The 13850-nt window shown below is 73.2% G+C and overlaps 1 protein-coding gene across 1 annotated transcript in view; it reads left to right on the forward strand.

The window, feature by feature from the left end:
• Nucleotides 1-10585: 10585 nt before the first annotated feature.
• The window catches only part of LOC140411612 (persulfide dioxygenase ETHE1, mitochondrial-like), a 55077-nt gene continuing 51812 nt past the window's right edge, over nt 10586-13850 (forward strand). Inside the window, exon 1 of the mRNA XM_072500673.1 lies at nt 10586-10710. Within this exon, the coding sequence (XP_072356774.1) occupies nt 10650-10710 (61 nt within the window). The 5' untranslated portion in view covers nt 10586-10649. The remainder of the gene's footprint in view (nt 10711-13850) is intronic.

Consider the following 13850-nt stretch of genomic DNA (forward strand, 5'->3'; position numbering starts at 1 on the left):
CCACCCCCGCTCTCCCCCCACCACCCCCCCCGCTCTCCCCCCCACCACCCCCCCCGCTCTCCCCCACCGCCCCCCCGCTCTCCCCCCCGCTTCCCCCACCCCTCGTTCTCCCCCCACCCCTCCGTAATCCCCCCACCCCGGCTCTCCTCCCCCCCCCCCCCCCGGCTCTCTCCCCCCCCCCCCCCCCGGCTCTCCCCCACTCCTCCGGCTCTCACCCCACCCTCCTGCCCCCCCGCTCTCCCCCCACCCCCCTGCCCCCCCGCTCTCCCCCACCCCCCTGCCCCCCGCCGCTCTCCCCACCCCCCTGCCCCCCCGCTCTCCCCCCACCCACCCGCTCTCCCCCCGCTCTCCCCCCACCCCCCCGCTCTCCCCCCACCCCCCCCGCTCTCCCCCCACCCCCCCCGCTCTCCCCCCAACCCCCCGCTCTCCCCCCAAACCCCCGCTCTCCCCCCAAACCCCCGCTCTCCCCCCACCCCCCCCGCTCTCCCCACCCCCCCGCTCTCCCCCACCCCCCCCGCTCTTCCCCAATCCCCCCCGCTCTCCCCCCACCCCCCCGCTCTCCCCCCACCCCCCGCTCTCCCCCCCCACCCCCCCGCTCTTCCCCCGCCCCCCCCCCGCTCTCCCCCCCGCCCCCCCCCGCTCTCCCCCCCGCCCCCCCCCGCTCTCCCCCCCACCCCCCCCCCACCCCCCCCGCTCTCCCCCAACCCCCCCGCTCTCCCCCCACCCCCCGCTTTCCCCCCACCCCCCCCGCTCTCCCCACCCCCCCCCGCTCTCCCCCCACCCCCCCGCTCTCCCCCCACCCCCCCCGCTCTCCCCCCACCCCCCCCGCTCTCCCCCACCCCCCCGCTCTCCCCCCCCACCCCACGCTTCTTCCCCCGCCCCCCCCCGCTCTCCCCCCCCACCCCCCCCACCCCCCCCGCTCTCCCCCAACCCCCCCGCTCTCCCCCAACCCCCCCGCTCTCCCCCCACCCCCCCGCTCTCCCCCCACCCCCCCCGCTCTCCCCCCACCCCCCCGCTCTCCCCCCCACCCCCCCGCTCTCCCCCACCCCCCCGCTCTCCCCCACCCCCCCGCTCTCCCCCCACCCCCCCGCTCTCCCCCCACCCCCCGCTCTCCCCCACCCCCCCCGCTCTCCCCCCACCCCCCGCTCTCCCCCCACCCCCCCCGCTCTCCCCCACCCCCCCGCTCTCCCCCCACCCCCCCGCGCTCCCCCACCCCGCCCGCGCTCCCCCGCCCCGCCCGCTCTCTCACCACCCCGCCCGCTCTCCCCACCCCGCACGCTCTCCCCACCTCCCCTGCCCCCGCACTCCCCATCCCCCACTCTCCCCCCGCACTCCCCATCCCCCGCTCTCCCCCCGCACTCCCCATCCCCCGCTTTCCCTGCACCCCCCTCTCCAACCACCAACCCCCCCGGGCTCCCCCACCCACCCTGCGTTCCCCCCACACACCCAACCTCCCCGCTATCTCCCCCCCGCACTCCCCACCCCCCGCTCCCTCCACCCCCCGCACTCCCCACCCCCTGCTCTATCCACCCCCGCTCTCCCCCACCCCCCCGCTCTCCCCCCACCCCCCCGCTCTCCCCCCACCCCCCCCGCTCTCCCCCCACCCCCCCGCTCTCCCCCCCCACCCCCCCCCCCGCTCTCCCCCACTCCCCCGCTCTCCCCCCAACCCCCCGCTCTCCCCCCACCCCCCCGCTCTCCCCCCACCCCCCCGCTCTCCCCCCATCCCCGCTCTCCCCACGCCCCCGCTCTCACCCCCCCCGCTCTCCCCCCCATCCCCCGCTCTCCCCCATCCCCCCCGCTTTCCCCCCACCCCCCCGCTCTCCCCCCACCCCCCCGCTCTCCCCCCACCCCCCCCCCGCTCTCCCCCCACCCCCCGCTCTCCCCCCACACCCCCGCTCTCCCACCACACCCCCGCTCTCCCCACACCCCCCCGCTCTCCCCACACACCCCCGTCTCCCCACACACCCCCGGTCTCCCCACACACCCCCGGTCTCCCCACCCCCCCCCGCTCTCCCCACACCCCCCGCTCTCACCCACACAACCCCGCTCTTCCCCCACCACCCCCCCGCTCTCCCCCCACCCCCCCCGCTCTCCCCCCACCCCCCCCGCCTCTCCCCCCACCATCCCCCGCTCTCCCCCCACCACCCCCCCGCTCTCCCCCACCACCCCCCCGCTCTCCCCCACCCCCCCCGCTCTCCCCCACCCCCCCCCCGCTCTCCCCCACCCCACCCGGCTCTCCCCCCACCCCCGGCTCTCCCCCACCCCTCCGGCTCTCACCCCACCCCCTGCCCCCCGCTCTCCCCCCACCTCCCTGCCCCCCCGCTCTCCCCCCACCCCCCTGCCCCCCCGCTCTCCCCCACCCCCCTGCTCTCCCCCCACCCCCCCTGCTCTCCCCCCACCCCTCCTGCTCTCCCCCATGCCCCCGTTCTCCCCCCACGCTCTCCCCCTCGCCCCGCTCTCCCTCCACGCCCTGCTCTCCTCCCACCCGCCCTGCTCGCCCCCCACCCCCCCTGCTCTCCCCCATGCCCCCGCTCTCCCCACCCCCTGCTCTCCCCCCACCCCCCTGCTCTCACCCCACCCCCCTTCTCTCCCCCCACGCCCCCTGCTCTCCCCCGCTCTCCCCCCCACCCCCCGCGCTCTCCCCCACCCCCCGCTCCCCCACCACTCTCCCTCCCACCCCTCCCCCCACCACCCCTGCTCTCCCCCCTCCCCCCTGCTCTCCCCCCACCCCCCTGCTCTCCCCCCACCCCCGCTGCTCTCCCCCCACCCCCCTCTGCTCTCCCCCGCTCTCCCCCCCATCCCCCGCTCTCCACCCCACCCCCGCATTCCCCCCCGCCGTCCCCCGCTCTCCCCCACCTCCCCCGCTCTCCCCCCACCTCCCCCGCTCTCCCCCCCGCTCTCCCCCCACCTCCCCCGCTCTCCCCCCACCCCTCCCCCACGACCCCCGGCTCTCGCCCCACCCCCTCGGCTCTCCCCCCCCCCCCGGCTCTCACCCACCCCCCCGGCTCTCACCCCACCCCCCCGGCTCTCCCCCCACCCCCCCGGCTCTCCCCCACCCCCCGGCTCTCACCCCCCCCCCCCCCCGGCTCTCCCCCCCACCCCCCCCCTCGGCTCTCCCCCAAGCCCCCGGCTCTCCCACCCCCTGCTCTCCACCCCCCAGCCCCCGCTCTTCCACCCCAACCCCTGCTCCACCTCACCACCCCCGCTTTCCCCCCACGCCCCTTTCTCTCCCCCGCTCTCCCCCCCCACCCACCCCCCGCTCTCCCCCCCACCTCCCCCGCTCTCCCCCCCACCTCCCCCGCTCTCCCCCACTTACCCCGCTCTCCCCCCACTCCCCCGACCCGCTACCCCCCGCTCTCCCCCTTATGCCCCCGCTCTCCCCCCACCACCCCCGCTCTCCCCCATCCCCCCGCTCTCCCCCCACCCCCACCCGCTCTCCCCCACCCCCCCGCTCTCCCCCCACCCCCCGCTCTCCCCCCACCACCCCCCGCTCTCCCCCCACCACCCCCCGCTCTCCCCCCACCACCCCCCCACTCTCCCCCCACCACCCCCCCGCTCTCCCCCACCGCCCCCCCCGCTCTCCCCCCCGCTTCCCCACCCCTCCGTTCTCCCCCCACCCCTCCGTAATCCCGCTCTCCCCCCGCTTCCCCCACCCCTCCGTTCTCCCCCCACCCCTCCGTAATCCCCCCACCCCCCGGCTTTCCTCCCCCCCCCCCGGCTCTCCCCCCCCCCCCGGCTCTCCCCCACTCCTCCGGCTCTCACCCCACCCCCCTGCCCCCCCCGCTCTCCCCCCACCCCCCTGCCCCCCCGCTCTCCCCCACCCCCCTGCCCCCCCGCTCTCCCCCACCCCCCTGCCCCCCCCGCTCTCCCCCCACCCACCCGCTCTCCCCCCGCTCTCCCCCCACCCCCCCGCTCTCCCCCCACCCCCCCGCTCTCCCCCCACCCCCCCGCTCTCCCCCCACCCCCCCGCTCTCCCCGCAACCCCCCGCTCTCCCCCCAAACCCCCGCTCTCCCCCCAAACCCCCGCTCTCCCCCCAAACCCCCGCTCTCCCCCCACGCCCCCCGCTCTCCCCCACCCCCCCGCTCTCCCCCAATCACCCCCGCTCTCCCCCCACCCCCCGCTCTCCCCCCACCCCCCGCTCTCCCCCCACCCCCCCGCTCTTCCCCCGCCCCCCCGCTCTCCCCCCACCCCCCCCCACCCCCCCCGCTCTCCCCCAACCCCCCCGCTCTCCCCCCACCCCCCCACCCCCCCCGCTCTCCCCCCACCCCCCCGCTCTCCCCCCACCCCCCCGCTCTCCCCCCACCCCCCCGCTCTCCCCCCACCCCCCCGCTCTCCCCCCACCCCCCCGCTCTCCCCCCACCCGCCCGCTCTCCCCCACTCCTCCGGCTCTCACCCCACCCCCCTGCCCCCCCGCTCTCCCCCCACCCCCCTGCCCCCCCGCTCTCCCCCACCCCCCTGCCCCCCCGCTCTCCCCCCACCCACCCGCTCTCCCCCCGCTCTCCCCCCACCCACCCCGCTCTCCCCCCACTCCCCCGCTCTCCCCCCACTCCCCCGCTCTCCCCCCATCCCCCCGCTCTCCCCCCACCCCCCCGCTCTCCCCCCAACCCCCCGCTCTCCCCCCAAACCCCCGCTCTCCCCCCAAACCCCCGCTCTCCCCCCACCCCCCCCCGCTCTCCCCCCGCTCTCCCCCCACCCCCCCCGCTCTCCCCCCACCCCCCCGCTCTCCCCCCACCCCCCCGCTCTCCCCCCACCCCCCCGCTCTCCCCCCAACCCCCCGCTCTCCCCCCAAACCCCCGCTCTCCCCCCAAACCCCCGCTCTCCCCCCAAACCCCCGCTCTCCCCCCACCCCCCCCGCTCTCCCCCACCCCCCCGCTCTCCCCCAATCCCCCCCGCTCTCCCCCCACCCCCCCGCTCTCCCCCCACCCCCCGCTCTCCCCCCACCCCCCCGCTCTTCCCCCGCCCCCCCCTCTCTCCCCCCCACCCCCCCCACCCCCCCCCGCTCTCCCCCAACCCCCCCGCTCTCCCCCCACCGCCCCCACCCCCCCGCTCTCCCCCCACCCCCCCGCTCTCCCCCCACCCCCCCGCTCTCCCCCCCACCCCCCCGCTCTCCCCCCACCCCCCCGCTCTCCCCCCACCCCCCCGCTCTCCCCCCACCCGCCCGCTCTCCCCCACTCCTCCGGCTCTCACCCCACCCCCCCACCCCCCTGCCCCCCCGCTCTCCCCCCACCCCCCTGCCCCCCCGCTCTCCCCCACCCCCCTGCCCCCCCGCTCTCCCCCCACCCACCCGCTCTCCCCCCGCTCTCCCCCCCACCCACCCGCTCTCCCCCCGCTCTCCCCCCACCCCCCCGCTCTCCCCCCATCCCCCCGCTCTCCCCCCACCCCCCCGCTCTCCCCCCAACCCCCCGCTCTCCCCCCAAACCCCCGCTCTCCCCCCAAACCCCCGCTCTCCCCCCACCCCCCCCGCTCTCCCCACCCCCCCCGCTCTCCCCCCACCTCCCCGCTCTCCCCCCACCCCCCCGCTCTCCCCCCACCCCCCCGCTCTCCCCCACCCCCCCGCTCTCCCCCCACCCCCCGCTCTTCCCCCGCCCCCCCCGCTCTCCCCCCCACCCCCCCCCGCTCTCCCCCAACCCCCCCGCTCTCCCCCCACCCCCCCGCTCTCCCCCCACCCCCCCGCTCTCCCCCCCACCCCCCCGCTCTCCCCCCACCCCCCCGCTCTCCCCCCACCCCCCCCGCTCTCCCCCACCCCCCCGCTCTCCCCCCACCCCCCCGCTCTCCCCCCACCCCCCCGCTCTCCCCCCACCCCCCCGCGCTCCCCCACCCCGCCCGCGCTCCCCCGCCCCGCCCGCTCTCTCCACCCCCGCCCGCTCTCCCCACCCCGCACGCTCTCCCCACCTCCCCTGCCCCCGCACTCCCCATCCCCCACTCTCCCCCGCACTCCCCCATCCCCCGCTCTCCCCCCGCACTCCCCATCCCCCGCTTTCCCTGCACCCCCCTCTCCAACCACCAACCCCCCGGGCTCCCCCACCCACCCTGCGTTCCCCCCACACACCCAACCTCCCCGCTATCTCCCCCCCGCACTCCCCACCCCCCGCTCCCTCCACCCCCCGCACTCCCCACCCCCTGCTCTATCCACCCCGCTCTCCCCCCACCCCCCCGCTCTCCCCCCACCACCCCGCTCTCCCCCCACCCCCCCGCTCTCCCCCCACCCCCCCCCGCTCTCCCCCCACCCCCCCCGCTCTCCCCCACTCCCCCGCTCTCCCCCCAACCCCCCGCTCTCACCCCACCCCCCCGCTCTCCCCCCACCCCCCCGCTCTCCCCCCACCCCCCCGCTCTCCCCCCACCCCCCCGCTCTCCCCCCATCCCCGCTCTCCCCCACGCCCCCGCTCTCACCCCCCCCGCTCTCCCCCCCACCCCCCCGCTCTCCCCCCATCCCCCCCCGCTCTCCCCCCACCCCCCCGCTCTCCCCCCACCCCCCCGCTCTCCCCCCACCCCCCCCGCTCTCCCCCCACCCCCCGCTCTCCCCCCACACCCCCCGCTCTCCCCCCACACCCCCGCTCTCCCACCACACCCCCGCTCTCCCCACACCCCCCCGCTCTCCCCACACACCCCCGGTCTCCCCACACACCCCCGGTCTCCCACACACCCCCGGTCTCCCCACACACCCCCGGTCTCCCCACCCCCCCCCGCTCTCCCCACACCCCCCCGCTCTCCCCACACAACCCCGCTCTCCCCACACACCCCCGCTCTCCCCACACACCCCCGCTCTCCCCACACACCCCCGCTCTCCCCACACACCCCCGCTCTCCCCACACACCCCCGCTCTCCCCACACACCCCCGCTCTCCCCACACACCCCCGCTCTCCCCACACACCCCCGCTCTCCCCACACACCCCCGCTCTCCCCACACACCCCCGCTCTCCCCACACACCCCCGCTCTCCCCACACACCCCCGCTCTCCCCACACACCCCCGCTCTCTCCCCCACCCCACCGCTCTCCCCCCCCACCCCACCGCTCTCCCCCCCCACCCCACCGCTCTCCCCCCACCACCCTACCGCTCTCCCCCCACCACCCTGCTCTCCCCCCACCCCCCCGCTCTCCCCCCACCCCCCCGCTCTCCCCCCACCCCCCCGCTCTCCCCCCAACCCCCCGCTCTCCCCCCAAACCCCCGCTCTCCCCCCAAACCCCCGCTCTCCCCCCAAACCCCCGCTCTCCCCCCACCCCCCCCGCTCTCCCCCACCCCCCCGCTCTCCCCCAATCCCCCCCGCTCTCCCCCCACCCCCCCGCTCTCCCCCCACCCCCCGCTCTCCCCCCACCCCCCCGCTCTTCCCCCGCCCCCCCCTCTCTCCCCCCCACCCCCCCCACCCCCCCCCGCTCTCCCCCAACCCCCCCGCTCTCCCCCCACCGCCCCCACCCCCCCGCTCTCCCCCCCACCCCCCCGCTCTCCCCCCACCCCCCGCTCTCCCCCCACCCCCCCGCTCTCCCCCCACCCCCACGCTCTCCCCCCACCCCCCCGCTCTCCCCCCACCCGCCCGCTCTCCCCCACTCCTCCGGCTCTCACCCCACCCCCCCACCCCCCTGCCCCCCCGCTCTCCCCCCACCCCCCTGCCCCCCCGCTCTCCCCCACCCCCCTGCCCCCCCGCTCTCCCCCCACCCACCCGCTCTCCCCCCGCTCTCCCCCCCACCCACCCGCTCTCCCCCCGCTCTCCCCCCCACCCCCCCGCTCTCCCCCCATCCCCCCGCTCTCCCCCCACCCCCCCGCTCTCCCCCCCAACCCCCCGCTCTCCCCCCAAACCCCCGCTCTCCCCCCAAACCCCCGCTCTCCCCCCACCCCCCCCCGCTCTCCCCACCCCCCCCGCTCTCCCCCCACCTCCCCGCTCTCCCCCCACCCCCCCGCTCTCCCCCACCCCCCCGCTCTCCCCCACCCCCCCGCTCTCCCCCCACCCCCCGCTCTTCCCCCGCCCCCCCCGCTCTCCCCCCCACCCCCCCCCGCTCTCCCCCAACCCCCCCGCTCTCCCCCCACCCCCCCGCTCTCCCCCCACCCCCCCGCTCTCCCCCCACCCCCCCGCTCTCCCCCCACCCCCCCGCTCTCCCCCCACCCCCCCCGCTCTCCCCCACCCCCCCGCTCTCCCCCCACCCCCCCGCTCTCCCCCCACCCCCCCGCTCTCCCCCCACCCCCCCGCGCTCCCCCACCCCGCCCGCGCTCCCCCGCCCCGCCCGCTCTCTCCACCCCGCCCGCTCTCCCCACCCCGCACGCTCTCCCCACCTCCCCTGCCCCCGCACTCCCCATCCCCCACTCTCCCCCCGCACTCCCCCATCCCCCGCTCTCCCCCCGCACTCCCCATCCCCCGCTTTCCCTGCACCCCCCTCTCCAACCACCAACCCCCCGGGCTCCCCCACCCACCCTGCGTTCCCCCCACACACCCAACCTCCCCGCTATCTCCCCCCCGCACTCCCCACCCCCCGCTCCCTCCACCCCCCGCACTCCCCACCCCCTGCTCTATCCACCCCGCTCTCCCCCACCCCCCCGCTCTCCCCCCCACCACCCCGCTCTCCCCCCACCCCCCCGCTCTCCCCCCCACCCCCCCGCTCTCCCCCCACCCCCCCCGCTCTCCCCCACTCCCCCGCTCTCCCCCCAACCCCCCGCTCTCACCCCACCCCCCCGCTCTCCCCCCACCCCCCCCGCTCTCCCCCCACCCCCCCGCTCTCCCCCCACCCCCCCGCTCTCCCCCCATCCCCGCTCTCCCCCACGCCCCCGCTCTCACCCCCCCCGCTCTCCCCCCCACCCCCCCGCTCTCCCCCCATCCCCCCCCGCTCTCCCCCCACCCCCCCGCTCTCCCCCCACCCCCCCGCTCTCCCCCCACCCCCCCCGCTCTCCCCCCACCCCCCGCTCTCCCCCCACACCCCCCGCTCTCCCCCCACACCCCCGCTCTCCCACCACACCCCCGCTCTCCCCACACCCCCCCGCTCTCCCCACACACCCCCGGTCTCCCCACACACCCCCGGTCTCCCACACACCCCCGGTCTCCCCACACACCCCCGGTCTCCCCACCCCCCCCCCGCTCTCCCCACACCCCCCCGCTCTCCCCACACAACCCCGCTCTCCCCACACACCCCCGCTCTCCCCACACACCCCCGCTCTCCCCACACACCCCCGCTCTCCCCACACACCCCCGCTCTCCCCACACACCCCCGCTCTCCCCACACACCCCCGCTCTCCCCACACACCCCCGCTCTCCCCACACACCCCCGCTCTCCCCACACACCCCCGCTCTCCCCACACACCCCCGCTCTCCCCACACACCCCCGCTCTCCCCACACACCCCCGCTCTCCCCACACACCCCCGCTCTCCCCCCCACCCCACCGCTCTCCCCCCCCACCCCACCGCTCTCCCCCCCACCCCACCGCTCTCCCCCCACCACCCTACCGCTCTCCCCCCACCACCCTGCTCTCCCCCCACCACCCTGCTCTCCCCCCACCACCCCACTCCCCCCCCCACCACCCCGCTCTCCCCCACCACCCCGCTCTCCCCCCACCACCCCGCTCTCCCCCCACCACCCCGCTCTCCCCCCACCACCCCGCTCTCCCCCCCGCCACCCCGCTCTCCCCCCACCACTCCGCTCTCCCCCCACCACCCCGCTCTCCCCCCACCACCCCGCTCTCCCCCCACCACCCCGCTCTCCCCCCACCACCCCGCTCTCCCCCCACCACCCCGCTCTCCCCCCACCACCCCACTCTCCCCCAACCCCCCGCGCTCTCCCCCCACCTCCCACCCCCCACTCCCCCCCCCACCCCGTGCTCCCCCACCCCACGCTCCCACCACTCCAGCGCTCCCCCACCCCGCGCTCCCCCCACCCCCGCGCTCCCCCAACCCGCGCGCTCTCCCCAACCCGCGCGCTCCCCCACCCCCGTGCTCCCCCCCCGTGCTCCCCCCACCCCCGCGCTCCCCCCACCCCCGCGCTCCCCCCACCCCCGCGCTCCCCCACCCCCGCGCTCCCCCCACTCCCGCACTCCCCCCACCCCCCGCGCTCCCCCCACCCCCCGCGCTCCCCCCCGCGCTCCCCCCCGTGCTCCCCCAACCCCCGCGCTCCCCCAACCCCCGCGCTCCCCCCACCCCCCCGCGCTCCCCCCACCCCCCGCGCTCCCCCCACCCCCCGCGCTCCCCCCACCCCCCGCACTCCCCCCACCCCCCGCACTCCCCCCACCCCCCGCGCTCCCCCCCCGCGCTCCCCCACCCCCGCGCTCCCCCCCACCCCCCGCGCTCCCCCACCCCTCGCGCTCCCCCACCCCTGCGCTCCCCCCACCCCCCGTTATCCCCCCGCCTCCCGCTCTCGCCCCACCCACCCCCGCTCTCCCCCAAGCCCCCGCTCTCCACCCACTCCCCTGCCACCTCCCCTCGCCCTCTCCCTCCACCCCCCCGTCGGCCCCCTGCCCCCCCCGGCGGCCCCCTCCCCCCCCCCCCTCCGTCACCCCCTTCCCCTCCGTCACCCCCTCCCCCTCCGTCGCCTGCTCACTGTGCTTTCTCCCCACATTCCCCCGTTGTGCGCTCTGAAGTTTTTAACACATGTCTGTTATCACAGGGTCTCGTGGTGCGTGCAACTCCCGGTCACACCAATGGATGTGTCACATACGTGCTGGATGATCAAACCATGGCATTCACCGGCGACGCGCTGCTCATCCGAGGCTGTGGCCGGACTGATTTTCAGCTAGGTATCCAAGATATTCCCGTGACAGAGACACCAGTCAGTGTACAGATATCTCCCTGAGAGAGAGGGACTGAGAGACACCAGTCAGTGTACAGATATCTCCCTGAGAGAGACAGAGAGACACCAGTCAGTGTACAGATATCTCCCTGAGAGAGCGACTGAGAGACACCAGTCAGTGTACAGATATCTCCCTGAGAGAGAGACTGAGAGACACCAGTCAGTGTACAGATATCTCCCTGAGAGAGGGACTGAGAGACCCAGTCAGTGTACAGATATCTCCCTGAGAGAGGGACTGAGAGACACCAGTCAGTGTACAGATATCTCCCTGAGAGAGAGGGACTGAGAGACCCAGTCAGTGTACAGATATCTCCCTGAGAGAGGGACTGAGAGACACCAGTCAGTGTACAGATATCTCCCTGTGAGAGCGACTGAGAGACACCAGTCAGTGTACAGATATCTCCCTGAGAGAGGGACTGAGAGACACCAGTCAGTGTACAGATATCTCCCTGTGAGAGCGACTGAGAGACACCAGTCAGTGTACAGATATCTCCCTGAGAGAGGGACTGAGAGACACCAGTCAGTGTACAGATATCTCCCTGTGAGAGCGACTGAGAGACACCAGTCAGTGTACAGATATCTCCCTGAGAGAGGGACTGAGAGACACCAGTCAGTGTACAGATATCTCCCTGTGAGAGCGACTGAGAGACACCAGTCAGTGTACAGATATCTCCCTGAGAGAGGGGGACTGAGAGACACCAGTCAGTGTACAGATATCTCCCTGAGAGAGGGACTGAGAGACACCAGTCAGTGTACAGATATCTCCCTGTGAGAGCGACTGAGAGACACCAGTCAGTGTACAGATATCTCCCTGAGAGAGAGGGACTGAGAGACACCAGTCAGTGTACAGGTATCTCCCTGAGAGAGACTGAGACACCAGTCAGTGTACAGATAGCTCCCTGAGTGAGAGACTGATAGACACCAGTCAGTGTACAGATATCTCCGTGAGAGAGAGTGACTGAGAGATACCAGTCAGTGTACAGATATCTCCCTGAGAGAGAGGGACTGAGAGACACCAGTCAGTGTACAGATATCTCCCTGAGAGAGAGGGACTGAGAGACACCAGTCAGTGTACAGATATCTCCCTGAGAGAGAGGGACTGAGAGACACCAGTCAGTGTACAGATATCTCCCTGAGTGAGAGGGACTGATAGACACCAGTCAGTGTACAGATATCTCCATGAGAGAGAGTGACTGAGAGACACCAGTCAGTGTACAGATATCTCCCTGAGAGAGAGACTGAGAGACACCAGTCAGTGTACGGATATCTCCCTGAGAGAGAGAGACTGAGAGACCCAGTCAGTGTACAGATATCTCCCTGAGTGAGAGGGACTGATAGACACCAGTCAGTGTACAGATGTCTCCGTGAGAGAGAGTGACTGAGAGACACCAGTCAGTGTACAGATATCTCCCTGAGAGAGAGGGACTGAGAGACACCAGTCAGTGTACAGATATCTCCCTGAGAGAGAGGGACTGAGAGACACCAGTCAGTGTACAGATATCTCCCTGAGTGAGAGACTGATAGACACCAGTCAGTGTACAGATATCTCCGTGAGAGAGAGTGACTGAGAGACACCAGTCAGTGTACAGATATCTCCCTGAGAGAGACGGACTGAGAGACACCAGTCAGTGTACAGATATCTCCCTGAGAGAGAGGGACTAAGAGACACCAGTCAGTGTACAGATATCTCCCTGAGTGAGAGGGACTGATAGACACCAGTCAGTGTACAGATATCTCCATGAGAGAGAGGGGCTGAGAGACACCAGTCAGTGTACAGATATCTCCCTGAGAGAGAGGGACTAAGAGACACCAGTCAGTGTACAGATATCTCCATGAGAGAGAGGGGCTGAGAGACACCAGTCAGTGTACAGATATCTCCCTGAGAGCGAGGGGCTGAGAGACACCAGTCAGTGTCCAGATATCTCCCTGAGAGAGAGGGACTGAGAGACACCAGTCAGTGTACAGATATCTCCCTGAGAGAGAGGGACTGAGAGACACCAGTCAGTGTACAGATATCTCCCTGAGAGAGAGGGGCTGAGAGACACCAGTCAGTGTACAGATATCTCCCTGAGAGAGAGGGACTGAGAGACACCAGTCAGTGTCCAGATATCTCCCTGAGAGAGAGGGACTGAGAGACACCAGTCAGTGTACAGATATCTCCCTGAGAGAGAGGGACTGAGAGACACCAGTCAGTGTACAGATATCTCCCTGAGAGAGAGGGGCTGAGAGACACCAGTCAGTGTACAGATATCTCCCTGAGTGAGAGGGACTGATAGACACCAGTCAGTGTACAGATATCTCCATGAGAGAGAGGGGCTGAGAGACACCAGTCAGTGTACAGATATCTCCCTGAGAGAGAGGGGCTGAGAGACACCAGTCAGTGTCCAGATATCTCCCTGAGAGAGAGGGACTGAGAGACACCAGTCAGTGTACAGATATCTCCCTGAGAGAGAGGGACTGAGAGACACCAGTCAGTGTACAGATATCTCCCTGAGAGAGAGGGGCTGAGAGACACCAGTCAGTGTCCAGATATCTCCCTGAGAGAGAGAGACTGAGAGACACCAGTCAGTGTCCAGATATCTCCCTGAGAGAGTTGGACTGAGAGACACCAGTCAGTGTACAGATATCTCCCTGACAGAGAGACTGAGAGACACCAGTCATAGAACATAGAACGATACAGCGCAGTACAAACCCTTCGGCCCACGATGTTGCACCGAAACAAAAGCCATCTAACCTACACTATGCCATTATCATCCATATGTTTATCCAATAAACCTTTAAATGCCCTCAATGTTGGCGAGTTCACTACTGTAGCAGGTAGGGCATTCCACGGCCTCACTACTCTTTGCGTAAAGAACCTACCTCTGACCTCTGTCCTATATCTATTACCCCTCAGTTTAAAGCTATGTCCCCTCGTGCCAGCCATTTCCATCCGCGGGAGAAGGCTCTCACTGTCCACCCTATCCAACCCCCTGATCATTTTGTATCCCTCTATTAAGTCTCCTCTTAACCTTCTTCTCTCCAACGAAAAGAACCTCAAGTCCATCAGCCTTTCCTCATAAGATTTTCCCTCCATACCAGGCAACA

Source organism: Scyliorhinus torazame, chromosome 4 (genome assembly GCF_047496885.1).
Source record: "Scyliorhinus torazame isolate Kashiwa2021f chromosome 4, sScyTor2.1, whole genome shotgun sequence".
Lineage (NCBI taxonomy): Eukaryota > Metazoa > Chordata > Chondrichthyes > Carcharhiniformes > Scyliorhinidae > Scyliorhinus > Scyliorhinus torazame.